At 39.0% G+C, this 27,452-nt stretch overlaps 3 protein-coding genes and 1 long non-coding RNA gene across 7 annotated transcripts; 1 reads left to right on the forward strand and 3 right to left on the reverse strand.

Moving 5' to 3' along the window:
- Window positions 1-22: 22 nt before the first annotated feature.
- On the reverse strand, window positions 23-3,607 carry LOC121641699 (apoptosis-associated speck-like protein containing a CARD). Its single transcript, XM_041987989.1, has 3 exons — window positions 3,290-3,607; window positions 2,942-2,962; window positions 23-2,210 (listed from the first exon to the last, which is right to left on the reverse strand). The coding sequence occupies exons 1-3, from the start codon at window positions 3,540-3,542 to the stop codon at window positions 1,948-1,950; spliced, it is 537 nt and encodes a 178-aa protein (XP_041843923.1). The 5' UTR covers window positions 3,543-3,607; the 3' UTR covers window positions 23-1,947.
- Window positions 3,608-4,643: 1,036 nt separating this feature from the next.
- Window positions 4,644-23,705, reverse strand: LOC121641696 (apoptosis-associated speck-like protein containing a CARD). 3 transcript variants are annotated; one of them, XM_041987984.1, is made up of 6 exons: window positions 23,621-23,705; window positions 8,341-8,593; window positions 7,029-7,079; window positions 6,856-6,879; window positions 6,466-6,489; window positions 4,644-4,943 (listed from the first exon to the last, which is right to left on the reverse strand). In XM_041987984.1, the coding sequence occupies exons 2-6, from the start codon at window positions 8,591-8,593 to the stop codon at window positions 4,669-4,671; spliced, it is 627 nt and encodes a 208-aa protein (XP_041843918.1). In that variant the 5' UTR covers window positions 23,621-23,705; the 3' UTR covers window positions 4,644-4,668. The 3 variants fall into 3 exon arrangements, with proteins under 3 accessions (XP_041843918.1, XP_041843917.1, XP_041843919.1); XM_041987983.1 differs by lacking the exon at window positions 23,621-23,705 and having other exon boundaries at window positions 8,341-8,693; XM_041987985.1 differs by lacking the exons at window positions 6,466-6,489; window positions 23,621-23,705 and having other exon boundaries at window positions 8,341-8,695.
- LOC121641697 (apoptosis-associated speck-like protein containing a CARD) lies at window positions 9,695-13,756 on the reverse strand. 2 transcript variants are annotated; one of them, XM_041987986.1, is made up of 5 exons: window positions 13,404-13,755; window positions 12,092-12,142; window positions 11,919-11,942; window positions 11,529-11,552; window positions 9,695-9,994 (listed from the first exon to the last, which is right to left on the reverse strand). In XM_041987986.1, the coding sequence occupies exons 1-5, from the start codon at window positions 13,654-13,656 to the stop codon at window positions 9,720-9,722; spliced, it is 627 nt and encodes a 208-aa protein (XP_041843920.1). In that variant the 5' UTR covers window positions 13,657-13,755; the 3' UTR covers window positions 9,695-9,719. The 2 variants fall into 2 exon arrangements, with proteins under 2 accessions (XP_041843920.1, XP_041843921.1); XM_041987987.1 differs by lacking the exon at window positions 11,529-11,552 and having other exon boundaries at window positions 13,404-13,756.
- Window positions 14,101-26,358, forward strand: LOC121641709. Its single transcript, XR_006010762.1, has 3 exons — window positions 14,101-14,162; window positions 24,104-24,533; window positions 24,608-26,358. It is a non-coding gene; the product is annotated as an uncharacterized LOC121641709 (long non-coding RNA).
- Window positions 26,359-27,452: the final 1,094 nt, after the last annotated feature.

Here is a 27,452-nt window from a genome sequence, read left to right on the forward strand (position 1 = left end):
TCTAAGGGAGAGCCCGACACCCTGCAGAGGAAACTCCTTTGGCCGCCTGTACTCGTGATCTCATTCTTTCTGCCATTACCCACAGCTCATGGCCATGGGTGAGGGTAGGAATGTAGATCAACCAGTAAAGAAAGATGTAAATCAGACTGATGCAGAGCCTGCATTAGTGCCAACCCCACAGAGCTCCTGCAGATCTCCAGAACTCAAAGATCTCCTGCTCCATTCTTCCCTCATGACGAGCAGCTTTTACCAAATGGAGCAGTCTGTTGTTACTGCTGACCGGCTCACTTTAAAGCCAGCTTGACGGAGAAAGTAGGACTGGAAATGCGAGGGAAGGAATTTGGGATATAACATGTTTTAAAATAACTTTCACATTAAGTAGTTTATCTGAAATCCATCCTCTTATGTTTACTTCTATGTAAAATGATTCATGTTGCTGCCACTAGCGAGTATTTCCCATCAGTGAACGTGTCTCGTCTTGCGGAGTGAAAGAGTGAAATAACCGGTCTCGTCTGTGAGACTGAAAACTTTAATAACACACTGATGTTCATACCTGTAGCTTATTCAGCTCCCAGAAGCAGAAATCTGAGCGGGTTATTCTTCTCTGATAAACATGTAGTTTTAGTTGCAGCTATTGCGCAGCTCCACATACCAGCCGTTACCTTTATGCTTCCTGTTGCATTTACACTCTCATCGACCACATGATCAGGTCCACTTTAGCATCAAGTTAAATCGTAGGTAGGTGGACCTAAAAAGTGATGCGTGTTAAATAAACGCTGTAACTTTATGTCACAATGGAAATTTTCTACCAGTTAATGTAAAACGAGAGTTGAACGCTACGCTATGAAGTGTGTGGGAACAGTTCAGAGATGTTCCTCTGACACAGGAAATAAGTATTCATGTCTCAGCAGGTTTAGCTGCTTCTGCGATAATATAAACAGGAGAAACTTATATAAAGTTGATCTTAGGAACCCTCAATTCTACACAATTCTAATTAGTCATATACCATAGAATAAATATCTATCAAGTAACAAACACTCACTCCTCAATGTATGGATACGTAGTTATATCCACACCTGTTAAATACAGACTTTTATATGTGAGATTCATGTTGAGACTCAACTTACTGATGATAAAACTAAATAACTGTCAATAAAATACTAACTTGTTTAAAATGTAATACTCAGATATGTTAAGTTTTATGCTTGATTGTCAGAGAGAAAACGGTTCAGTCTGAAGATGAAGAGGGGTTCTGGCTCCTTCTGACCGGGCCGGGTCTATGGCCGTTCCTGCGGTGGTCTGCCCCGGTTCTGGTCTCTGTGGCTGCTGGTTACACAGGGCCTGGGCCCTCTCGGTCTGCCTCTGATCCTCGGAGGTGGAGCAGTTACATTTGCATGATCACTCAACACAACTTACCCATAACGCTTGGTACACACACCTACATACACACACTTACACAAAAGAGAGTCCTGATAAATGGGATCAATGTGCAAGAGTCTTGTAATTATTTCACTCATATCACTGCTTAGTTTAGTAACTTATATATATATATATATATATATATATACACACACACATATATATATATATATGTATATATATGCTGGCATATAAAGGAGAAACGTCATAATATTGTCTTCTTGCTTCTCCTTTCTCCTCTCTATATGAGAAAACCAATAACATTAGTCCAACAAGATCATTTTATAATAAATGATAAAGAACCAACAGAAAATGATCCTCAGACCTGAATAAACCTGAGTAAACATTTAGGTATAATTCTGTTCTTCTGACTCAAATTCAAAGGCCTAAAAACTGATTCCCGTTCAGTTTGGTGCTTATTGCATTAAAAAAAAAAGTGAACTTCTAATTAATAAATGTTCATATTTTCAGACCAGAAGATTTTTATTTTTATAAAACTAAACTTGTGTTTTCTTTTGTGTTTTTCTTTTAATTTTTTTCTAGGCTCTTGACGAGAAACGACTGCTGGTCCCTGAGGGCCGACAAGAAGACATCTTTACCTTCCTCACCAGTTCCTTCGAGATAATCTAGAAGTCTCCTCACCTTTTCCTGTTTTGTCTGTTTCTCTAATCTAATCTCACTGTACATTTCTGAATTAATTACACCTTCATCCATGAGTACATCTAAAATGGGGTCAAGCAGGCTCAGCTTTTGGATCAGGGCCGTCCTGTGTTTGTCCACAAAGTGTTTCTCTGAGAAAAAGAAAGAAAATAATCTTTTAGTTCCTGAATAAACAAACAGCCATCCTAAAAAGATTTATCCAGTTTTCATAAACGTGTCATTTTTGTCTCTATAGGTTGCCGTAATTTACTTATTGTTAAATCTATGTCTGCTGTAGACGTTTAGGGAAACAAGGAAAATATGTAAGGGTGGAAGGACAAGACTGAGGACAGAAGCAGAGGACGGCCTAAAAGATAACTGTCTGGAAAAGGAAAACTAAGGTTTAATGTTACGTCACCTAAAGAAAAATTTACTGGTTGTCATGGAAACCTAAAATGAGGTAAATATAACCTCAGTTGAACAGTAACACCACATGTCCCACTGCGTCGTGCTGCTGATCAACTCATCATCATTAGTGGGATCGTCTATAAAAGCAGAAGTTTAGTCATTTTGCTGCTCTGCATGATTATTCCATAAATCCTTAAAACTAAAATGATGGACTTTCGTTTTCATGTAACCGCCAGGAAACGAACAATACTCATACTTTGTTCAAATTATAGAAACAAACTGAGTGAATTATAAAGAGTGACGTCATAGTTTAACATTTATAGAAAGATAGACGAAGTCTGACAACAGTGTTGAATAAAAGTTCAGACTGAAGAAATAAAAAGCAAAAATCTTCTCATCTTTAAAGGAGAAACAGCCAAATTTAAATAAAGTTATACTTGTTATTGTTTAAATAGAAGCAGTAGTGAAAACTCACCTGGAGGACCAGCTGCTCCAGCTGTGAGAATAAAACCAACACGGTTAGATTCTGAAAAATTTCATGCATTTAATTTTTATTTCATGGAAGTTTGGAAGCTTTAATATCAAGATACGATTTCATGGATGTTATGACACAAACAGGAAAAGCCTCAGAGCATCATTGTGCATAGTTTCCTTTAAAACCTTTAAACATGACCTAAGAAATTCTGCTATTAGACTAAAAATGGGAAAGTCCAATATATATATATATATATATATATTGCTCACTTAGATACTTAGATTACTTAGATAAATAAAGATGGAAGTTGAAGCTTTAGTAAAATGCTGGCTGGTGAGATGCGCTTACCCAGTTCCTCTGCTTCACTGGTGAGGTCGATCTCTTTCAGTAACTCCATGGCCACATCCACAGCTGTATTTTCAGTAAAGATTTGGATCATCACCTCTGCAACTTCCCAGTCTCGTTCGCCCTCCACCTTGTTTCGCAGCACGCGCGGCTCCTGCTGTCTTTGCACGAGCTCGTGGACGAACTTGTCAAAGTTTTCTTTGGACAAGCTGCCCAGGATCCGGTCCAAACACTTTCTGATGGATTTGGGAGGCATTTGTCAGAGAAAAAGTTCCAAAACTGGCGATCCGGATGCCTTTACTCTCGAAGCTCTTCCACCTCCAACTGAGCAGCGGAAAGTGCCGGAAATTTTTATAAACACGATCTGCAGCCAGCTCGAGGGTGTGGGGTTATGACGTCATAGTTTTATTGTCATAACGTGACACGCGAATATGCAAATTATGTTATTGTGATCTTAAAATATCGGGACACGAAACATTGAGGCGCCATACAGATAGCTCCAAACCGGACCTCGTGGGTCAGTGCCCCGCAGGGTTTCAACGTGTCCCCGCTCCAACACACATGACCTAAATGAAATGGATCCAGCAACCAGTTCTACACAATCACTCATTAATTTGAGTCAGACGTGCTGAAGCAGGGACACATTGAAAACCTGCAGGACACTAGAGGTCCGGATTTGGTCCAGATGCTTGTCTTTGATTTATTCATGTACACACAGTAGTAATGTGGGAGTTACGCAGGACATGCCGTCACCTGCCCGCGCGCAGCGAGTCGGTGCGTGCGTGCACGTGTGTCTGTGTTTTGTATTTTGCTTTTCATTCACCAGCTGTTACACACGTCTTAGCTAACTCCTGAAAACTACAATACAAATAACACACATGCACCGCAGGGAGAATAAAGCTGAAGACGCATCATGGACATAATGACAGCGTCATCCAGCAGAATCTCTCCATGCCTCAGCATGAAGTACTACTTCATCACAAGTTAGACATTTCTTTCATCTGCAGCATCTGCTTTATTTCTGGTAAAATACATCAGAAAACAATAAAAATCACTTTGAGTCAATCAGAATTAAAGTTTCCAGATTATAAAACATTTTGATTATGAAATGACACATTTCAACCCAAACAAACATAAATGTGTAAATAAAAAGATTCAAAACAGATTAAATAATCTGACTTGTAAAAATAAAATTTCTTCTATCAAATGAGGCGCAGTGGCATCAAGATACATTATCAGGTACATTTGCTGGTTTCTACGGTAGAACAGAGACGTTTATGTTCAGGTAGATCCTTTCTGTTTGGCTCCAAACTTGATTTTATCACAATATTTTAAGTTTTTCTGGGCCTTTATTTTACCAGGTGAGATGTTTCTGGACAAACTCATTTGGAAACCTGAGCAGACGAACAAAGTTTGTTGTAAAGAAACGGCTGCTGGTCCTTGAGGGCCGACAGGAAGACATCTTTTCCCTCTTCACCCATTGCATCAAGATATTCAAAAAGTTTCCTCATCTTATTCTGGGGAGTTCTCTCTGCTCTTATGTTACTGTACATTTCAGGATTGATTACTCCTTCTCCCCGGAGCACGTCCAAAATGGGGTCAACGAGGCTCAGATCCTGGATCAAGGCCGTCCTGTGTGTGTCCACGAAGTGCCTCTCTGAGGAGAAAGAAAAGTCTTTTAGTTCCTGAATAATTACAGGAACAAACTACCTGAAAAGACTTTCATGAGTGTGTAAGTTATGGCTCTGTTGGTCACAGTTATTCATTTTTTTATCTTTAAATCTACGTCTGCTGCAGGTATTTGGGGAAACTAGAAAATAAGGGTAAAAGACAACAATTGTCTTGAAAAAGAAAACTAAGGTTTTATGCATCAATGAAAAGTGATCTGGTCGTCATGGAAACTGATCCTAAATAAAAGCAGAATGTTGCTCTGCAGGATTCTTCTATTAAACATTTAAAATGAAAAGAGGCTGAACTTTTTGTATGTGGAGTGTCTGATATCAAAGGTCTGGCTACAGAAGCCATAACACCATGTGGAGGTGTTTTTTATTGTTCCTTTTTTCTATTTATTTGATCTATTTATGTTATGATGCTGTTTGTAATTAATCTCTCTATCAGAGATGTAACAATAAATAAATTTCATATTTAATCACAGAATTAAAAACTGGAATTTATAACAGCAACCCAGCTGATATCAGGAAAGTTTGCCACATTAAAAATATTTAAACCAAAACTCAGATGTTGCTAAAGAGGACGCAGACGTGTGACTGTTCTCTCAGTTACGTCTCATGGCTCCAGTGTTGGATTGTGTGGATGATCCTTGTCTTTAATAACTGCTTCTATATGTTCTTGATCTGCTAGGAACCACAGACGGAAAGATGCCACCGGCTAATTCCTGCTTTTTTACATTTTATGCTCATTAATGTGCATTGTCTCTTTTAAACAAATAAATAGATGAATTCATCGTAAAGATTCCTTAATATTGTCACTTCCCATAAAAGATCAAGTCAGAAGAAGGACGCAGATCAGCGCTACGAGGTTATTTCATATGTCAGACAAAACTGTCAGGATCTTCAGGAATAAGGAGGAAAACGTGGGTTTTGGTGGATTCTGTTCACTGTGGTGAGAAAGCATCTACATGCTGAAGATCACCTTCTCTGGTCTGGCTGAGATAACGCCGCATTTTCACTAAGCAGAACTTTTAGGGATGTTCATGTGGTTTTACATGTACAGTGTTGGGAAATTAACGCAGAATAATTCTGACAATCATAAAATCTTTGACACTAACCGCAGGAGGAAAATGTGTTAAGGTGACGTCTTCACGTCGAACAGAGACGTTCTGATTCAGATTCTACAGCGTAGATGAACATTATCAGCACCGACTCCAAAGTAAAGACATTTGATGTTAGAACAGCTAAATCATCGTTTAGTTCAGTTTTGGGGAGACTAACAATAATTATATTTTACTCTGAGCAGGGCACCGAGTGAACGGTTAAGAGACTGTCAGGCTGGCATGTAGAGAAACAGATTTATCTCTGACTTCATGGCTCGGTTCTTCCAGGACAGCGTTGAACAAGAAATTCAGAATGAACAAACAAAAAGCTAACAATGATTTAAATGAGGTAATGCTTGTGCTTTTCTAACAACAGTCTCAGTGTAAATGGGTGAAGCTATCTCACCTGGAGGAGGACCACCTGCTGCAGCTGCAAAAATAAGTTCAACAGCGTTAGATTCTTCCAGTTTGATGCAGTTAAAACTTTCCATGCAAGTGTGGAAGCTGTCATATTGAGACACGATTTCATGGTTGTGATGACACAAATTGTAAATTCTGCCTGACTCTGCTCTCCTGTACGGCTGATTCACTGCACGTCTCTGCTTATAAAACATTCAAATGTGACTTAGATAATTATATTATAACAAAGTGAGAAGCTGGTCCCTCGGAGCTACAGATGTTTAAGGGTTTTGTGTTTTCTGTTGCTTAATACGTTCAGATCTAAACGCTGTTATTTAGCACCAGATAAATGAAAAAAAATCTCATCTTTACATAGAAGTATAGCCAACACACTCACCTGGAGGAGGTCCAGCTGCTCCAGCTGTGAAAATAAAACCAAGTGTTCAGTTCTTACAATGTGATGCAACTTTTCATGCAACTTTAGAAGCTTTGATATAAAGACAGGATTTCATGGTTGTGTATAAGGACCCCACATGTCTCGTGTTATAACAGAAGTTAGGGACAACTCACCGTCACTGGGACCAGATGTTGGTTTATACCCACATGACCGGGCTGACTTACCTGTAAAAACAAGGAAGGCACAGAGTTACATTTATAAATATGATGCAACTAAAGCCTGACAGAGTTAGAAAGTTTAACTATGACTGCATGATGTGATGATGCAGATATCTGAGCGGGGATCATGGTCTCACCGGGCTGCTGGTGTGTTTGTGTCACGCTGATGATCACGTTAAAATATCGGTTCTTGTGTCTCTTGAGTTTTTTGTACCATCAAACATAATCTCATAGCATGAGAATAAGCAGCACGCCACTTTGGGTGTGTATGCATATTTTCGAGTAATCGCATCAAGTGGTTTGGGTTAGATTATGAGGTTGGGAAGCAGAAAAATGCTTGCTAACGTGATTTGGTGTAGAATAGCTTTAAATAAGAAAGGCTGGTAGAGGTGGTACACTGAACCACGACAGCTGCTGCAGCCCTGCTGCTGACGGTTTTCCTCCAACACAAATGATCTGAGCTGCTGCTCAGACGGCAATACTTTCCTATAAATGTCTGAAGAATAAAGCTCCTGATTGTCTCCAGACTGAACTAAAACTAGACGTCTTTAGAAGCTCATGCTTACAGCCTCACAGCTTCTTTTTCCATTTTCTTTTAACCTTCCACTCATTCTGATTCTATTCATCCTTTTATTTATTTGTTTATATAGACTAACCATTAGCTTGATGGGATTTAAGTAAAGTAAAAAGCAACTTCAGATGAACAACACATGACATATTATACTGTTATTATTCCCCGAACACAAACTTAAAGGGGTGGACTTCTTACATGTTTGATTTCTTTTTGTTAAATAATATATGTTTGTATTGTTCATCTGGGCTTTTACTTGCCTCATTTTAAGAGCTAAGAACCAGATTGATAATTTTACTGTTATGGTTCACAAAACCTTAAATTCAGAAGAGTGTGTATTTTCTTTTCACAACACTACTTTAATATCTGTCTGCTAAACTAACAGTCTAATCATCAGCACAAACTAGTTTTCCTGAAACCAGAAAACAGACACATTTATGATACGAAAGATTTTCTCTGAGGACGCTCGACGTCTCCAGACACCCGGAACAATGTGACCCGGGAGGAAGGGGTTAATGTCAAAGTGAAAGTTAAAAAAAAAAAGAAGAAATGAAGAAGCGGGAATCTTTTACTGTGTGTGTGTTTGTTTCCCTGCTCACAATGAATTGAACCAAACTAGAATGAGTTAAATAAAGATGGAAGTTGAAGCTTTAATCTTTAGTAAAATGCTGGCTGGTGAGACGCTGACACGCTTACCCAGTTCCTCTGCTTCACAGCTGAGGTCGATCTCTTCCAGTAACTCCATGGCCACATCCACAGCTGTATTTTCAGTAAAGGTTTGGATCATCACCTCTACAACTTGCCAATATCGTTCCCCCTCCACCCTGTTTCGCAGCACGCGCGGTTCCTGCTGTCTTTGCACGAGCTCGTGGACGAACTTGTCAAAGTTTTCTTTGGACAAGCTGCCGAGGATCCCGTCCAAACACTTTCTGATGGATTTGGGAGGCATTTGTCAGAGAAAAAGTTCCAAGACTGGCGGTCCGGATGCCTTTACTCTCGAAGCTCTTCCACCTCGAACTGAGCAGCGGAAAGTGCCGGAAATTTTTATAAACACGATCTGCAGCCAGCTTGAGGGTGTGGGGTTATGACGTCATAGTTTTATTGTCATAACGTGACACGCGAATATGTAAATTATGTTATTGTGATCTTAAAATATCGGGACACGAAACATTGAGGCGCCATACAGATAGCTCCAAACCGGACCTCGTGGGTCAGTGCCCCGCAGGGTTTCAACGTGTCCCCGCTCCAACACACATGACCTAAATGAAATGGATCCAGCAACCAGTTCTACACAATCACTCATTAATTTGAGTCAGACGTGCTGAAGCAGGGACACATTGAAAACCTGCAGGACACTAGAGGTCCGGATTTGGTCCTGATGCTTGTCTTTGATTTATTCATGTACACACAGTAGTAATGTGGGAGTTACGCAGGACATGCCGTCACCTGCCTGCGCGCAGTGAGTCGGTGCGTGCGTGCACGTGTGTCTGTGTTTTGTATTTTGCTTTTCATTCACCAGCTGTTACACACGTCTTAGCTAACTCCTGAAAACTACAATACAAATAACACACATGCACCGCAGGGAGAATAAAGCTGAAGACGCATCATGGACATAATGACAGCGTCATCCAGCAGAATCTCTCCATGCCTCAGCATGAAGTACTACTTCATCACAAGTTAGACATTTCTTTCATCTGCAGCATCTGTTTTATTTCTGGTAAAATACATCAGAAAGCAATAAAAATCACTTTGAGTCAATCAGAATTAAAGTTTCCAGATTATAAAACATTTTGATTATGAAATGACACATTTCAACCCAAACAAACATAAATGTGTAAATAAAAAGATTCAAAACAGATTAAATAATCTGACTTGTAAAAATAAAATTTCTTCTATCAAATGAGGAGCAGTGGCATCAAGATACATTATCAGGTACATTTGCTGGTTTCTACGGTAGAACAGAGACGTTTATGTTCAGGTAGATCCTTTCTGTTTGGCTCCAAACTTGATTTTATCACAATATTTTACATTTTTCTGGGCCTTTATTTTACCAGGTGAGATGTTTCTGGACAAACTCATTTGGAAACCTGAGCAGACGAACAAAGTTTGTTGTAAAGAAACGGCTGCTGGTCCTTGAGGGCCGACAGGAAGACATCTTTTCCCTCTTCACCCATTGCATCAAGATATTCAAAAAGTTTCCTCATCTTATTCTGGGGAGTTCTCTCTGCTCTTATGTTATTGTACATTTCAGGATTGATTACTCCTTCTCCCCGGAGCACGTCCAAAATGGGGTCAACGAGGCTCAGATCCTGGATCAAGGCCGTCCTGTGTGTGTCCACGAAGTGCCTCTCTGAGGAGAAAGCAAAGTCTTTTAGTTCCTGAATAATTACAGGAACAAACTACCTGAAAAGACTTTCATGAGTGTGTAAGTTATGGCTCTGTTGGTCACAGTTATTCATTTTTTATCTTTAAATCTACGTCTGCTGCAGGTATTTGGGGAAACTAGAAAATAAGGGTAAAAGACAACAATTGTCTTGAAAAAGAAAACTAAGGTTTTATGCATCAATGAAAAGTGATCTGGTCGTCATGGAAACTGATCCTAAATAAAAGCACTATGTTGCTCTGCAGGATTCTTCTATTAAACATTTAAAATGAAAAGAGGCTGAACTTTTTGTATGTGGAGTGTCTGATATCAAAGGTCTGGCTACAGAAGCCATAACACCATGTGGAGGTGTTTTTTATTGTTCCTTTTTTATTTATTTGATCTATTTATGTTATGATACTGTTTTTAATTAATCTCTCTATCAGAGATGTAACAATAAATAAATTTCATATTTAATCACAGAATTAAAAACTGGAATTTATAACAGCAACCCAGCTGATATCAGGAAAGTTTGCCACATTAAAAATATTTAAACCAAAACTCAGATGTTGCTAAAGAGGACGCAGACGTGTGACTGTTCTCTCAGTTACGTCTCATGGCTCCAGTGTTGGATTGTGTGGATGATCCTTGTCTTTAATAACTGCTTCTATATGTTCTTGATCTGCTAGGAACCACAGACGGAAAGATGCCACCGGCTAATTCCTGCTTTTTTACATTTTATGCTCATTAATGTGCATTGTGTCTTTTAAACAAATAAATAGATGAATTCATCGTAAAGATTCCTTAATATTGTCACTTCCCATAAAAGATCAAGTCAGAAGAAGGACGCAGATCAGCGCTACGAAGTCATTTAATACGTCAGACAAAACTGTCAGGATCTTCAGGAATAAGGAGGAAAACGTGGGTTTTGGTGGAATCTGTTCACTGTGGTGAGAAAGCATCTACATGCTGAAGATCACCTTCTCTGGTCTGGCTGAGATAACGCCGCATTTTCACTAAGCAGAACTTGGATGAAGGATGTTCATGTGGTTTTACACATGTACAGTGTTGTACAGTGTTGGGAAATTAACGTGGAATAATTCTGATAATCATAAAATCTTTGACACTAACCGTAGGAGGAAAATGTGTTAAGGTGACGTCTTCACGTCGAACAGAGACGTTCTGATTCAGATTCTACAGCGTAGATGAACATCATCAGCACCGACTCCAAAGTAAAGACATTTGATGTTAGAACAGCTAAATCATCGTTTAGTTCAGTTTTGGGGAGACTAACAATAATTATACTTTACTCTGAGCAGGGCACCGAGTGAACGGTTAAGAGACTGTCAGGCTGGCATGTAGAGAAACAGATTTATCTCTGACTTCATGGCTCGGTTCTTCCAGGACAGCGTTGAACAAGAAATTCAGAATGAACAAACAAAAAGCTAACAATGATTTAAATGAGGTAATGCTTGTGCTTTTCTAACAACAGTCTCAGTGTAAATGGGTGAAGCTATCTCACCTGGAGGAGGACCACCTGCTGCAGCTGCAAAAATAAGTTCAACAGCGTTAGATTCTTCCAGTTTGATGCAGTTAAAACTTTCCATGCAAGTGTGGAAGCTGTCATATTGAGACACGATTTCATGGTTGTGATGACACAAATTGTAAATTCTGCCTGACTCTGCTCTCCTGTACGGCTGATTCACTGCACGTCTCTGCTTATAAAACATTCAAATGTGACTTAGATAATTATATTATAACAAAGTGAGAAGCTGGTCCCTCGGAGCTACAGATGTTTAAGGGTTTTGTGTTTTCTGTTGCTTAATACGTTCAGATCTAAACGCTGTTATTTAGCACCAGATAAATGAAAAAAAATCTCATCTTTACATAGAAGTATAGCCAACACACTCACCTGGAGGAGGTCCAGCTGCTCCAGCTGTGAAAATAAAACCAAGTGTTCAGTTCTTACAATGTGATGCAACTTTTCATGCAACTTTAGAAGCTTTGATATAAAGACAGGATTTCATGGTTGTGTATAAGGACCCCACATGTCTCGTGTTATAACAGAAGTTAGGGACAACTCACCATCACTGGGACCAGATGGTGGTTTATACCCACATGACCGGGCTGACTTACCTGTAAAAACAAGGAAGGCACAGAGTTACATTTATAAATATGATGCAACTAAAGCCTGACAGAGTTAGAAAGTTTAACTATGACTGCATGATGTGATGATGCAGATATCTGAGCGGGGATCATGGTCTCACCGGGCTGCTGGTGTGTTTGTGTCACGCTGATGATCACGTTAAAATATCGGTTCTTGTGTCTCTTGAGTTTTTTGTACCATCAAACATAATCTCATAGCATGAGAATAAGCAGCACGCCACTTTGGGTGTGTATGCATATTTTCGAGTAATCGCATCAAGTGGTTTGGGTTAGATTATGAGGTTGGGAAGCAGAAAAATGCTTGCTAACGTGATTTGGTGTAGAATAGCTTTAAATAAGAAAGGCTGGTAGAGGTGGTACACTGAACCACGACAGCTGCTGCAGCCCTGCTGCTGACGGTTTTCCTCCAACACAAATGATCTGAGCTGCTGCTCAGACGGCAATACTTTCCTATAAATGTCTGAAGAATAAAGCTCCTGATTGTCTCCAGACTGAACTAAAACTAGACGTCTTTAGAAGCTCATGCTTACAGCCTCACAGCTTCTGTTTTCCATTTTCTTTTAACCTTCCACTCATTCTGATTCTATTCATCCTTTTATTTATTTGTTTATATAGAATAACCATTAGCTTGATGGGATTTAAGTAAAGTAAAAAGCAACTTCAGATGAACAACACATGACATATTATACTGTTATTATTCCCCGAACACAAACTTAAAGGGGTGGACTTCTTACATGTTTGATTTCTTTTTGTTAAATAATATATGTTTGTATTGTTCATCTGGGCTTTTACTTGCCTCATTTTAAGAGCTAAGAACCAGATTGATAATTTTACTGTTATGGTTCACAAAACCTTAAATTCAGAAGAGTGTGTACTTTCTTTTCACAACACTACTTTAATATCTGTCTGCTAAACTAACAGTCTAATCATCAGCACAAACTAGTTTTCCTGAAACCAGAAAACAGACACATTTGTGATACGAAAGATTTTCTCTGAGGACGCTCGACGTCTCCAGACACCCGGAACAATGTGACCCGGGAGGAAGGGGTTAATGTCAAAGTGAAAGTTAAAAAAAAAAAGAAGAAATGAAGAAGCGGGAATCTTTTACTGTGTGTGTGTTTGTTTCCCTGCTCACAATGAATTGAACCAAACTAGAATGAGTTCATAAAGATGGAAGTTGAAGCTTTAATCTTTAGTAAAATGCTGGCTGGTGAGACGCTGACACGCTTACCCAGTTCCTCTGCTTCACAGCTGAGGTCGATCTCTTCCAGTAACTCCATGGCCACATCCACAGCTGTATTTTCAGTAAAGGTTTGGATCATCACCTCTACAACTTGCCAATATCGTTTCCCCTCCACCCTGTTTCGCAGCACGCGCGGTTCCTGCTGTCTTTGCACGAGCTCGTGGACGAACTTGTCAAAGTTTTCTTTGGACAAGCTGCCGAGGATCCCGTCCAAACACTTTCTGATGGATTTGGGAGGCATTTGTCAGAGAAAAAGTTCCAAGACTGGCGATCCGGTTGTTAGAGATGCCGGTTCACGCGGAGCACGAGCGGAAACAAGCGATGCGTTCACGTACTGTCGGAAATTTCTCCATTAGATTGCTTGTTATCGTCAAAGTGAGGAATTAGAATATTTCATCGTGGGGGTTCACATATTTTGATCAAGGGCCTTTATTTCCCACCAGATGTTGTATGTTAATGTCAAATTATGTGCATGTACGACTTTCGTAGATGCTGGTGTGCGTGAGAAGCAGTCTTAGTCTGAAACAGGAGGAAGGCTGGGCCCAGCATTACTTGTCACGGTGGTTGCCTATAGTCAGAATCTCCCAGCTGTCCCTGAAGGCATCCTTCCTCCAGCGCGCTCCTGATTACTGATGCGCTCCACCTGCGCTGCGTGCTTTATATACCAGTGCACAACACCACTCCTTTGCCAGATCGTTTTGATTAACTCCCTGCACATTTCCAGCCCTGATTTCGGCCTGCCTGCCTGTTTTGACCACCAACCCGCTTCTGACCTGGATATTGGATTTTTGCCTGCCCCCTGTTTGGTAATTCTGACTTTTCTGTTGTTTGGACCCCGCTGGTAATCTGACCCTTGGACTGTGTTATTGGATGAGGATTTGAATATCGGATTTGGATGAGGATTTGAATATCGGATTTGGATGTGGATGTGAATTTTGGATTTGGATTAACGCAACCTGCCTCTCTCCCTTCCACTGGAGGATCCATCCGGACCCCCCTTCTTTGAACATATACCCAACTCAAAGTCTCAGTTTAACCATTATCTACCCCTGCTAACCCGTCCTGGTTCAGCAGCCCCGACAGACGCAGCGGATCTCCTCACTGTTATTGCAGTACAGGGATTCTGCCGGCTCGCTCCTATTTCTTCCGCCGGTACGTAATCTTCTGTATACATAAATCCCCATTTTGTCACACCTGTTCTCACCTTGGTTCTCCTATTCTCGCAGGCTAGCGGGCTACGAGACCAGACCCGGTTTTCCTGGAAGCTACTCACAATTATTCAATAAACCTGTTTCCAATCCAATCCTCTGTCCTGACACTGTTTACGGTCCAGTTTGCTAAATCCTTCACAATTATTTAATTGGAGTACATAATCTTTGATTTAAAAACAGTATAGTTTGGTGGTTGTAGCTCATTTCTAGTCAGAAATATCAACTATAACACTGACCCTAACGTGTACATAGGCTACAAAAAGACTTCGTCAAAGACTCTTGTCAACATAAACTAATATTTACGTTGGTACCCCAAAAATCTCTGCTTGTAAAATATATGAGAACAAGATAAAGATCAAATTAAGGTAAAATGAGTCACTCAAAACGAATTCAAAGATAATTTTATTATAAATGTTCAAATTATTAAAGCGTTTGCATGAAGAACCAGCAGAAAATCATCATCAGACTTGGAAAAAGTTCAACAGTTTTCTTCTTTCTAGTGAAAATAAAAAGCTTTAAATCAGATCCCCGTTCCATCACATTTTTACTGGTTTGAAATTATTTTTTAAGCATCAAGTTTGTTATTCATGAACATTTATATGTTCAGGCCAAAACAACAAACAAAAACTAAATATTTCATGATCAAGTAGATTTTGTTTGTAGTCAAAACTGATTTTTTTGCGTTGTCTCTAAAAGTCCTGACGAGAAACTGCTGCTGGACCTCGATGACAAGCAGACATCTTTGCCTTCTTCACCGCTTCCATCGAGATGTTCGTAGAGCTTCCGTATTTCTTCTTCCGGGAGGGTTTGCTGAACTCCAAATTTCACGCTCATCTCTGGATTCAGTCCTTCTTTAATATATTTTATCTAATATCAATAGGGGGATCAGCGAGGTCCACTAAGGAAAAAGGAAAGAGTCTTTTAGTCACTGAATAATTATAACAGTCACCCTAAAAAGATTTAATCAAGTTTAATGTCAGGTTTCATATTTGCAGAGTATATAATGGTGGAAAGACACGACTCTGAGGCAGAGGAAGAGAGAAAAAAGATGGCCTGAAAACAGAACAGTCATTAAAAATAAAACTACGGTTTTGTGTATCACAACATAATGAACCATTATCTAGTTCTCAACGTCATTTCCTTTTTGGCTCTTCCCTCCATCTAACCTCATCCTCTTCTCTTGCACCCATCATGTCTTCCTTCACCACACTTCATGTCTCATTATAGTTCCAGCCTCAGCATCCTTCACCTCTGCACCCAAACCACCTCAGTCTGGCTTCTCTGACTTTGTCTCTGAAACATCTTGTGTTATCCCTCATTCCTGATTCTACTCATCCCTGTCCCTCCCAAAAATACAACACCTTCTCACTAAATGTTTAACGATGTTACTTTCACACAATATGAATGAAGAAGCTTCTTTTTTAAATATGTATTTTTTGTGTTGGTTTAAAATGAAATACTTGCGATGGTCGAACAATATGAAATCATTTAAATGTGTATTGTTATGGGGCGCCAAGTGTAAAAGTTCAGTATAAAAGTTGTAGCTGACACATTTTCATTATTTATCTCACTTTTCTCACATTTAGCACATTTTCCCTACATTTTCCTACATTTAACATAACTTTTAACCACATGTATAATGGTCCAACAGAACATCTAAATCTAAATGTTAAATCTAAATCTAAATGTTATATGTTAAATCTAAATGTTAAATCTAAATCTAAATGTTATATGTTAAATCTAAATGTTAAATCTAAATCTAAATGTTATATGTTAAATCTAAATGTTAAATCTAAATCTAAATGTTATATGTTAAATCTAAATGTTAAATCTAAATCTAAATATTATATGTTAAATCTAAATGTTAAATCTAAATCTAAATGTTTAAATCTAAATCTAAATGTTATATGTTAAATCTAAATGTTAAATCTAAATCTAAATGTTATATGTTAAATCTAAATGTTAAATCTAAATCTAAATGTTATATGTTAAATCTAAATGTTAAATCTAAATCTAAATCTAAATGTTGAACCTAAATGTTTCGAATATATGCTAATTAACCCCGCCCCTTTTAGCCTCAACCAATAGGCTAGTAGGGAAACACTCGCGCGCGCGCACGCACTCACAGGCGCTCGCACACACGTCTTTACTGTGAATGTGTCGGTGGATGACCTGCGTGAAGCTGGCCCCCCACCCCACGCAAAACACAGCGGAAATGGTCTCGATCGTTTGTGCTGCGTTAGTGCTGGTTTGTGCTGAAAACATTTTCGTTTGTGCTGCTTTAGTTTTTAAGATATTGTAGCGGTTCCATTGTGGTCCCACTAATGTTAAGAGTTGTGTTATTCTCCCATGGTTCTAGCCAATGTTATGAGTGTTAAAATGTTCGAGGGGCGGGGAAAAGGAGGGGGGTAGTTTCTTTTCTTCTTCTTCTCTGCTCAAAAAGTTCTTGGAGGGAGAGCTGTTGTCAAGTGTACGGCGTGGTTACGGCCAACAGTAACCGTTATTGAGAGCAATAAAGCTGCCGTTCTTGGAGAAGCTTCCGACCTGTTCTTTACACGTCCGGCAGGACGTTACAATATTAAAACATGTTTTTAAGGTCACTGTAAGTTCATCCAGCCCCCCACATTGTTCAAATTGAACAAAAATGGTCTCGATCGTTTGTGCTGCGTTAGTGCTGGTTTGTGCTGAAAAAATCTTCGTTTTTGCTGCTTTGGTTTTTAAGATATAACAACCAACACATTCACAGTAAAGACGTGTGTGCGAGCGCCTGTGTGTGTGTGTGCGTGCGCGAGTGTTTCCCTACTAGCCTATTGGTTGAGGCTAAAAGGGGCGGGGTGAATTAGCATATATTCGAAACATTTAGGTTCAACATTTAGATTTAGATTTAACATTTAGATTTAACATATAACATTTAGATTTAGATTTAGATTTAACATTTAGATTTAACATATAACATTTAGATTTAGATTTAACATTTAGATTTAGATTTAACATTTAGATTTAACATATAACATTTAGATTTAGATTTAACATTTAGATTTAGATTTAACATTTAGATTTAACATATAACATTTAGATTTAGATTTAACATTTAGATTTAGATTTAACATTTAGATTTAACATATAACATTTAGATTTAGATTTAAACATTTAGATTTAACATATAACATTTAGATTTAGATTTAAACATTTAGATTTAGATTTAACATTTAGATTTAACATATAACATTTAGATTTAGATTTAACATTTAGATTTAACATATAACATTTAGATTTAGATTTAAACATTTAGATTTAGATTTAACATTTAGATTTAACATATAACATTTAGATTTAGATTTAACATTTAGATTTAGATTTAACATTTAGATTTAACATATAACATTTAGATTTAGATTTAACATTTAGATTTAACATATAACATTTAGATTTAGATTTAAACATTTAGATTTAGATTTAACATTTAGATTTAACATATAACATTTAGATTTAGATTTAACATTTAGATTTAACATATAACATTTAGATTTAGATTTAACATTTAGATTTAACATATAACATTTAGATTTAGATTTAACATTTAGATTTAACATATAACATTTAGATTTAGATTTAACATTTAGATTTAGATGTTCTGTTGGACCATTATACATGTGGTTAAAAGTTATGTTAAATGTAGGAAAATGTAGGGAAAATGTGCTAAATGTGAGAAAAGTGAGATAAATAATGAAAATGTGTCAGCTACAACTTTTATACTGAACTTTTACACTTGGCGCCCCATAATGACGCTGTCAGTATGTCCATGCTGCGTCTTCAGCTTTATTCTCCCTGCGGTGCATGTGTGTTATTTGTATTGTAGTTTTCAGGAGTTAGCTAAGACGTGTGTAACAGCTGGTGAATGAAAAGTAAGAGCAAAACACAGACACACATGCACGCACGCACCGACTCGCTGCGGGCAGGCAGGTGACGGCATGTCCTGCGTAACTCCCACATTACTACTGTGTGTACACGAATAAATCAAAGACAAGCATCAGGATCAAATCCGGACCTCTAGTGTCCTGCAGGTTTTCAATGTGTCTCTGCTTCAGCACGTCTGTCCTGATGCTTTAAAAAAACACCTCCAGTGTTGTTCCATAAAGTGAATGTCTGCCAGAAACTGAAGAGCCTGCCACCGCGCGGCTTGTTAACGCCATGTTGCCCCGTTTTTCTCTCAGGTCTGCGGCTGTTCCTCTGGGTATAAAACAGACTTAACACGGATTAATTACAGTGGTGCTGTCATCAGAAACGATATTCAGGCATGTTGCTTCACTGTTTAGGTTTGGTTACAGTACATTTCTTGTTAATAAAATGCAGAATCTACATGAAACTGGTCTGCTTTCATTCAAGAGTTACACCGTACAGATTACTGACCAACTATCGTTGTGCCAGAAAGTGATCATACTGTACAGAAACTCTGCAGCTGTAAATAATCCGTTAAAGCACTTGGAAAAGGAGACTTTCTTTGTTAGTGTGGACACGCTGTCACATGCATTTGTGTGTTATGTTTTATATCCAGAGGAACAGCCGCAGACCAGAGAGAGAAACTGAGCGTTAACAAGCTGCACTGTCGTCTTATCAGTTTCTGGCAGACATTAAATTTATAACAGCAGGTGTTATCTGCTTCAGCAGCCGTAACTCGCTGAATTTCAGAGCTACAGTTGTCAAACTTTTATTTAAAATACCCACAGCTGTTTACACCAAATCAAAACCCTGCAAGAATATCAGAGATCTCATGTTATCTACGTGGTGGTCCTCTGTTCCAACCACAACCAACCCGGGGGGCACAAATGAGACCTTTCAGATCATCAGTTTTATCAGAGTTTCTTCATTAGTGTTGGCTGTTGAACTTCAGTCGTCACATCTGGTGGTTTCATGAGAGATATTGGAGATGGTTGGTGAGGTGATGCTGGATGAATTATGGTCTAGCCCCCCCACACATACATATATATATATATATATATATATATATATATATATATACACACACACACACATATGGTATCTAACAAGAGAAGTATCTTCATAATCTCTTTTGCCTGACAGCCTCCCTCTTTTGTAAAATAAAAGACAAAGAGAATTAAACTAAATTAAGGTAAAGTGAGTCACTCAAAATAAACTGAAAAAGAGGATTTTATTATAAACGTTCAAATGATCAACATTTTGCATGAAGAACCATCAGAAAATCATCCTCTTTGCCTTCTTCACCACTTCCATCGAGATGTTCGTTTAGCTTCCGTATTTCTTCTCGGAGGGTTTGCTGACCTCTAAATTTAACACTCATCCCTGGATTCAATCCTTTTTTTTTATCTAAGATCCATTGTGGGCTCAACCCGCGCAACTAAGGAAAAGGAAAGAAAGCATGTTTTAATCACTGAATTAAAGTAAGAGCCATCCTAAAAAGACTGAATCGATTCTAATGTCAGGTTTCATATTTACAGAGTAGGCTATATAATGGTGGAAAGACACGACTGAGGACAGAAGCAGAGAAAAAATAAAAACGATGTCCTGGAAACAGAACAGTCATTAAAAAAAACTAATATAATGAAACATTATCAGGTCCCGTCGCCATGGCGAATCATCTGCCTCCATCTAACCCCATCCTCTTCTCTTACACCCAAATCTTCAAGTCCTCTTTCATTACATCATAAATCTCCTCTTTGCTCTTCTTCTGGGCCTCCTGGTTGGTAGTTCCAATCTCAGCATCCTTCACCAACCCTCCTACCCAAACCACCTCAGTCTGGCTTCTCTGACTTTCCTCCTTCCCTTTCCTGTCTTTTTCTTAAGGCCACCATCTCCAGACCATCTTCTACACCAGGGCTACTCAATTCGGTCCTACGAGGGCCGCAGTCCAGCAGGTTTTTCAGGTGTGTTGGTACAGGGATACATGGAAAACCTGCTGGATTGCGGCCCTCGTAGGACCGAATTGAGTAGCCCTGTTCTACACCTTTCCTTTCATACTTGCTGATCCTCGTATCACACCTGATACTTTCCTCTCAGCTGAATGAGAAGGAAATCGGTGAACCAGGAAGATTTCATGTCATAACAACAAGAAATGAGTCTACAGCTGAACATTGTCATCATGGACCTGGTGTTTCACAATTCATCGTAAAGATTCCTTAATATTGTCACTTCCCATAAAAGATCAAGTCAGAACCAGGACGCAGATCAGCGCTACGAAGTTATTTCATATGTCAGACAAAACTGTCAGGATCTTCAGGAATAAGGAGGAAAACGTGGGTTTTGGTGGATTCTGTTCACTGTGGTGAGAAAGCATCTACATGCTGAAGATCACCTTCTCTGGTCTGGCTGAGATAACGCCGCATTTTCACTAAGCAGAACTTTTAGGGATGTTCATGTGGTTTTACATGTACAGTGTTGGGAAATTAACGCAGAATAATTCTGACAATCATAAAATCTTTGACACTAACCGCAGGAGGAAAATGTGTTAAGGTGACGTCTTCACGTCGAACAGAGACGTTCTGATTCAGATTCTACAGCGTAGATGAACATTATCAGCACCGACTCCAAAGTAAAGACATTTGATGTTAGAACAGCTAAATCATCGTTTAGTTCAGTTTTGGGGAGACTAACAATAATTATATTTTACTCTGAGCAGGGCACCGAGTGAACGGTTAAGAGACTGTCAGGCTGGCATGTAGAGAAACAGATTTATCTCTGACTTCATGGCTCGGTTCTTCCAGGACAGCGTTGAACAAGAAATTCAGAATGAACAAACAAAAAGCTAACAATGATTTAAATGAGGTAATGCTTGTGCTTTTCTAACAACAGTCTCAGTGTAAATGGGTGAAGCTATCTCACCTGGAGGAGGACCACCTGCTGCAGCTGCAAAAATAAGTTCAACAGCGTTAGATTCTTCCAGTTTGATGCAGTTAAAACTTTCCATGCAAGTGTGGAAGCTGTCATATTGAGACACGATTTCATGGTTGTGATGACACAAATTGTAAATTCTGCCTGACTCTGCTCTCCTGTACGGCTGATTCACTGCACGTCTCTGCTTATAAAACATTCAAATGTGACTTAGATAATTATATTATAACAAAGTGAGAAGCTGGTCCCTCGGAGCTACAGATGTTTAAGGGTTTTGTGTTTTCTGTTGCTTAATACGTTCAGATCTAAACGCTGTTATTTAGCACCAGATAAATGAAAAAAAATCTCATCTTTACATAGAAGTAGAGCCAACACACTCACCTGGAGGAGGTCCAGCTGCTCCAGCTGTGAAAATAAAACCAAGTGTTCAGTTCTTACAATGTGATGCAACTTTTCATGCAACTTTAGAAGCTTTGATATAAAGACAGGATTTCATGGTTGTGTATAAGGACCCCACATGTCTCGTGTTATAACAGAAGTTAGGGACAACTCACCGTCACTGGGACCAGATGGTGGTTTATACCCACATGACCGGGCTGACTTACCTGTAAAAACAAGGAAGGCACAGAGTTACATTTATAAATATGATGCAACTAAAGCCTGACAGAGTTAGAAAGTTTAACTATGACTGCATGATGTGATGATGCAGATATCTGAGCGGGGATCATGGTCTCACCGGGCTGCTGGTGTGTTTGTGTCACGCTGATGATCACGTTAAAATATCGGTTCTTGTGTCTCTTGAGTTTTTTGTACCATCAAACATAATCTCATAGCATGAGAATAAGCAGCACGCCACTTTGGGTGTGTATGCATATTTTCGAGTAATCGCATCAAGTGGTTTGGGTTAGATTATGAGGTTGGGAAGCAGAAAAATGCTTGCTAACGTGATTTGGTGTAGAATAGCTTTAAATAAGAAAGGCTGGTAGAGGTGGTACACTGAACCACGACAGCTGCTGCAGCCCTGCTGCTGACGGTTTTCCTCCAACACAAATGATCTGAGCTGCTGCTCAGACGGCAATACTTTCCTATAAATGTCTGAAGAATAAAGCTCCTGATTGTCTCCAGACTGAACTAAAACTAGACGTCTTTAGAAGCTCATGCTTACAGCCTCACAGCTTCTGTTTTCCATTTTCTTTTAACCTTCCACTCATTCTGATTCTATTCATCCTTTTATTTATTTGTTTATATAGACTAACCATTAGCTTGATGGGATTTAAGTAAAGTAAAAAGCAACTTCAGATGAACAACACATGACATATTATACTGTTATTATTCCCCGAACACAAACTTAAAGGGGTGGACTTCTTACATGTTTGATTTCTTTTTGATAAATAATATATGTTTGTATTGTTCATCTGGGCTTTTACTTGCCTCATTTTAAGAGCTAAGAACCAGATTGATAATTTTACTGTTATGGTTCACAAAACCTTAAATTCAGAAGAGTGTGTACTTTCTTTTCACAACACTACTTTAATATCTGTCTGCTAAACTAACAGTCTAATCATCAGCACAAACTAGTTTTCCTGAAACCAGAAAACAGAGTAACAGGCACATTTGTGATACGGAAGATTTTCTCTGAGGACGCTCGACGTCTCCAGACACCCGGAACAATGTGACCCGGGAGGAAGGGGTTAATGTCAAAGTGAAAGTTTAAAAAAAGAAGAAGAAATGAAGAAGCGGGAATCTTTTACTGTGTGTGTGTTTGTTTCCCTGCTCACAATGAACTGAACCAAACTAGAATGAGTTCATAAAGATGGAAGTTGAAGCTTTAATCTTTAGTAAAATGCTGGCTGGTGAGACGCTGACACGCTTACCCAGTTCCTTTGCTTCACAGCTGAGTTCGATCTCTTCCAGTAACTCCATGGCCACATCCACAGCTGTATTTTCAGTAAAGGTTTGGATCATCACCTCTACAACTCGCCAATATCGTTCCCCCTCCACCCTGTTTCGCAGCACGCGCGGTTCCTGCTGTCTTTGCACGAGCTCGTGGACGAACTTGTCAAAGTTTTCTTTGGACAAGCTGCCGAGGATCCCGTCCAAACACTTTCTGATGGATTTGGGAGGCATTTGTCAGAGAAAAAGTTCCAAGACTGGCGATCCGGTTGTTAGAGATGCCGGTTCACGCGGAGCACGAGCGGAAACAAGCGATGCGTTCACGTACTGTCGGAAGTTTCTCCATTAGATTGCTTGTTATCGTCAAAGTGAGGAATTAGAATATTTCATCGTGGGGGTTCACATATTTTGATCAAGGGCCTTTATTTCCCACCAGATGTTGTATTTTAATGTCAAATTATGTGCATGTACGACTCTCGTAGATGCTGGTGTGCGTGAGAAGCAGTCTTAGTCTGAAACAGGAGGAAGGCTGGGCCCAGCATTACTTGTCACGGTGGTTGCCTATAGTCAGAATCTCTCAGCTGTCCCTGAAGGCATCCTTCCTCCAGCGCGCTCCTGATTACTGATGCGCTCCACCTGCGCTGCGTGCTTTATATACCAGTGCATAACACCACTTCTTTGCCAGGTCGTCTTGGTTAACTCCCTGCACGTTTCCAGCCCTGATTTCGGCCTGCCTGCCTGTTTTGACCACCAACCCGCTTCTGACCTGGATATTGGATTTTTGCCTGTCCCCTGTCTGGTAATTCTGACTTTTCTGTTGTTTGGACCCTGCTGGTAATCTGACCCTTGGACTGTGTTATTGGATGAGGATTTGAATATCGGATTTGGATGTGGATTTGAATTTTGGATTTGGATGTGGATGTGAATTTTGGATTTGGATTAACGCAACCTGCCTCTCTCTCCCTTCCGCTGGAGGATCCATCCGGACCCCCCTTCTTTGAACATATACCCAACTCAAAGTCTCAGTTTAACCATTATCTACCCCTGCTAACCCGTCCTGGTTCAGCAGCCCCGACAGACGCAGCGGATCTCCTCACTGTTATTGCAGTACAGGGATTCTGCCGGCTCGCTCCTATTTCTTCCACAGGTACGTAATCTTCTGTATACATAAATCCCCATTTTGTCACACCTGTTCTCACCTTGGTTCTCCTATTCTCGCAGGCTAGCGGGCTACGAGACCAGACCCGGTTTTCCTGGAAGCTACTCACAATTATTCAATAAACCTGTTTCCAATCCAATCCTCTGTCCTGACACTGTTTACGGTCCAGTTTGCTAAATCCTTCACAATTATTTAATTGGAGTACATAATCTTTGATTTAAAAACAGTATAGTTTGGTGGTTGTAGCTCATTTCTAGTCAGAAATATCAACTATATAACACTGACCCTAACGTGTACATAGGCTACAAAAAGACTTCGTCAAAGACTCTTGTCAACATAAACTAATATTTACGTTGGTACCCCAAAAATCTCTGCTTGTAAAATATATGAGAACAAGATAAAGATCAAATTAAGGTAAAATGAGTCACTCAAAACGAATTCAAACATAATTTTATTATAAATGTTCAAATTATTAAAGATTTTGCATGAAGAACCAGCAGAAAATCATCATCAGACTTGGAAAAAGTTCCTCCTGAATAAACAATAAGGCACCACAGTTTTCTTCTTTCTAGTGAAAATAAAAAGCTTTAAATCAGATCCCCGTTCCATCACATTTTTACTGGTTTGAAATTATTTTTTAAGCATCAAGTTTGTTATTCATGAACATTTATATGTTCAGGCCAAAACAACAAACAAAAACTAAATATTTCATCAAGTAGATTTTGTTTGTAGTCAAAACTGATTTTTTTGCGTTGTCTCTAAAAGTCCTGACGAGAAACTGCTGCTGGACCTCGATGACAAGCAGACATCTTTGCCTTCTTCACCGCTTCCATCGAGATGTTCGTAGAGCTTCCGTATTTCTTCTTCCGGGAGGGTTTGCTGAGCTCTAAATTTCACGCTCATCTCTGGATTCAATCCTTTTTTAATATATTTTATCTAATATCCATAGGGGGATCAGCGAGCTCCACTAAGGGAAAAAGGAAAGAGAGTCTTTTAGTCACTGAATAATTAATAAAATAAAATAACAGTCACCCTAAAAAGATTTAATCAAGTTTAATGTCAGGTTTCATATTTGCAGAGTATATAATGGTGGAAAGACACGACTCTGAGGCAGAGGAAGAGAGAAAAAAGATGGCCTGAAAACAGAACAGTCATTAAAAACAAAACTACGGTTTTGTGTATCACAACATAATGAACCATTATCTAGTTCTCAACGTCATTTCCTTTTTGGCTCTTCCCTCCATCTAACCTCATCCTCTTCTCTTGCACCCATCATGTCTTCCTTCACCACACTTCATGTCTCATTATAGTTCCAGCCTCAGCATCCTTCACCTCTGCACCCAAACCACCTCAGTCTGGCTTCTCTGACTTTGTCTCTGAAACATCTTGTGTTATCCCTCATTCCTGATTCTACTCATCCCTGTCCCTCCCAAAAATACAACACCTTCTCACTAAATGTTTAACGATGTTACTTTCACACAATATATGAATGAAGAAGCTTCTTTTTGAAATATGTATTTTTGTGTTGGTTTAAAATGAAATACTTGCGATGGTCGAACAATATGAAATCATTTAAATGTGTATTGTGATATAGGACTGTACAGTTCAGATGGAAAATTAACAGGAAGTGGAAAATATTTTAACTTTGGAGAAGGGGTGGGGTTTAATAAGTTTGACTTCTTCCCGCCCTTTTCGAGCATGATCTGTTTTTATTTTTATTTTTTTTGTATTTGGGATTCTCATGGCTGTACATGTGGTTTTGTATGAGCTCGAAATAAACTTACTTACTACTAATGACCGATATGAATCCTGTTTAGAGGCTTACCCAGTTCCTGTGCTTTCTGGTTAAGGTTCATCTTCTCCAGTATCTCCTTGGCCACCTTCACGGCTGCATTGTCGGTAAAAGTATCCACCATCACATCCACAACTTCCCAGCGCGTTTTCCTCTCGCGCCACCGGAAGCTCAAAACGCTTGCCGATCACGTGGTCCATGTAGCCTCCAAAAGTTCCAGGAAGTGCTTGGCGGCCAATACAAAATAATAAGAAAACTACGATAATCGGTAAATAATGATCAATGAAGACTTTGCTTTGCAATATTTTTATAGTTGTGTTCATTGATATGAATCATGTTAACTAAACCTGTATGACATCAGCAGCATGTAAATCGTAATATTTTCTGTTTTTTTAACTTTATCTTTCAGACTGAGGCATACCAACAGGTGACGACAATGATTTACCAAGTGACTACACAATAAATCTAGGCTCACAGCATAATGATAACTGTTCTTACTGGAAATCTATATCCAATAAATAAAATTTAGATCCCAATTCATTTCAAATAAATGCGTTATCTATTCTTACTTATTAGTATCTACTTGTGTGAATTGCTTTTAAGTCTTAAGACTTATTTTGACTGAGGCAGACTGATAACTACACAAGTCTGGACTCACAATATAATGTGTTCTTACAGAAAATCCATGGCAAATAAATAAAATTTTGATTTCAATTCATGGAAAATACATGGCTTTCTATCACTATTTGTTAACTATCCCAAGACTTACTCCCTACATATACATAATAAATCAGACAAACACCCTTTGTTTTCCAAATGCATTTAATACCTAAAAGAATTCCTTTACAATAAAACTCGACAAGATCAGCATATCTAGCCATTTCTTTTCTCTGCTATCCTTGAATACAGTCTTCACCATGGTATGCTGTGCTGCATGGGGATGCTCCAATCGCTCAGAGAAAGGCGTGCGTATGTATGGCTTCCCCAAAGACAGGGACAGAAGGAAAATATGGATGGCCAAAGTCAGCAGGATACATTTGACCACCATCAGGGACTGTGAAAACAAAAAAATATGTGCGGTAATCATATTAAAACAATGCATTTACACATTTTCA

Source organism: Melanotaenia boesemani, chromosome 6, assembly GCF_017639745.1.
Source record: "Melanotaenia boesemani isolate fMelBoe1 chromosome 6, fMelBoe1.pri, whole genome shotgun sequence".
NCBI lineage: Eukaryota > Metazoa > Chordata > Actinopteri > Atheriniformes > Melanotaeniidae > Melanotaenia > Melanotaenia boesemani.

What these genes read in the sequence shown, in the direction of transcription:
- LOC121641699 (XM_041987989.1), bottom strand. Translation starts at nt 3,542, where the DNA reads ATGCCTCCCAAATCCATCAGAAAGTGTTTGGACCGGATCCTGGGCAGC. An exon ending in CAGTGAAGCAGAGGAACTGG is followed by an intron (nt 2,963 to 3,289) that starts GTAAGCGCATCT and finishes TTATTCTCACAG; the next exon opens with CTGGAGCAGCTGGTCCTCCA. An exon ending in TGGAGCAGCTGGTCCTCCAG is followed by an intron (nt 2,211 to 2,941) that starts GTGAGTTTTCAC and finishes TCTTTTTCTCAG; the next exon opens with AGAAACACTTTGTGGACAAA.
- LOC121641696 (XM_041987984.1), bottom strand. Translation starts at nt 8,593, where the DNA reads ATGCCTCCCAAATCCATCAGAAAGTGTTTGGACGGGATCCTCGGCAGC. An exon ending in AACATCTGGTCCCAGTGACG is followed by an intron (nt 6,880 to 7,028) that starts GTGAGTTGTCCC and finishes TTATTTTCACAG; the next exon opens with CTGGAGCAGCTGGACCTCCT. An exon ending in AGCAGGTGGTCCTCCTCCAG is followed by an intron (nt 4,944 to 6,465) that starts GTGAGATAGCTT and finishes CTTTCTCCTCAG; the next exon opens with AGAGGCACTTCGTGGACACA.
- LOC121641697 (XM_041987986.1), bottom strand. Translation starts at nt 13,656, where the DNA reads ATGCCTCCCAAATCCATCAGAAAGTGTTTGGACGGGATCCTCGGCAGC. An exon ending in CTGTGAAGCAGAGGAACTGG is followed by an intron (nt 12,143 to 13,403) that starts GTAAGCGTGTCA and finishes TTGTTTTTACAG; the next exon opens with GTAAGTCAGCCCGGTCATGT. An exon ending in AGCAGGTGGTCCTCCTCCAG is followed by an intron (nt 9,995 to 11,528) that starts GTGAGATAGCTT and finishes CTTTCTCCTCAG; the next exon opens with AGAGGCACTTCGTGGACACA.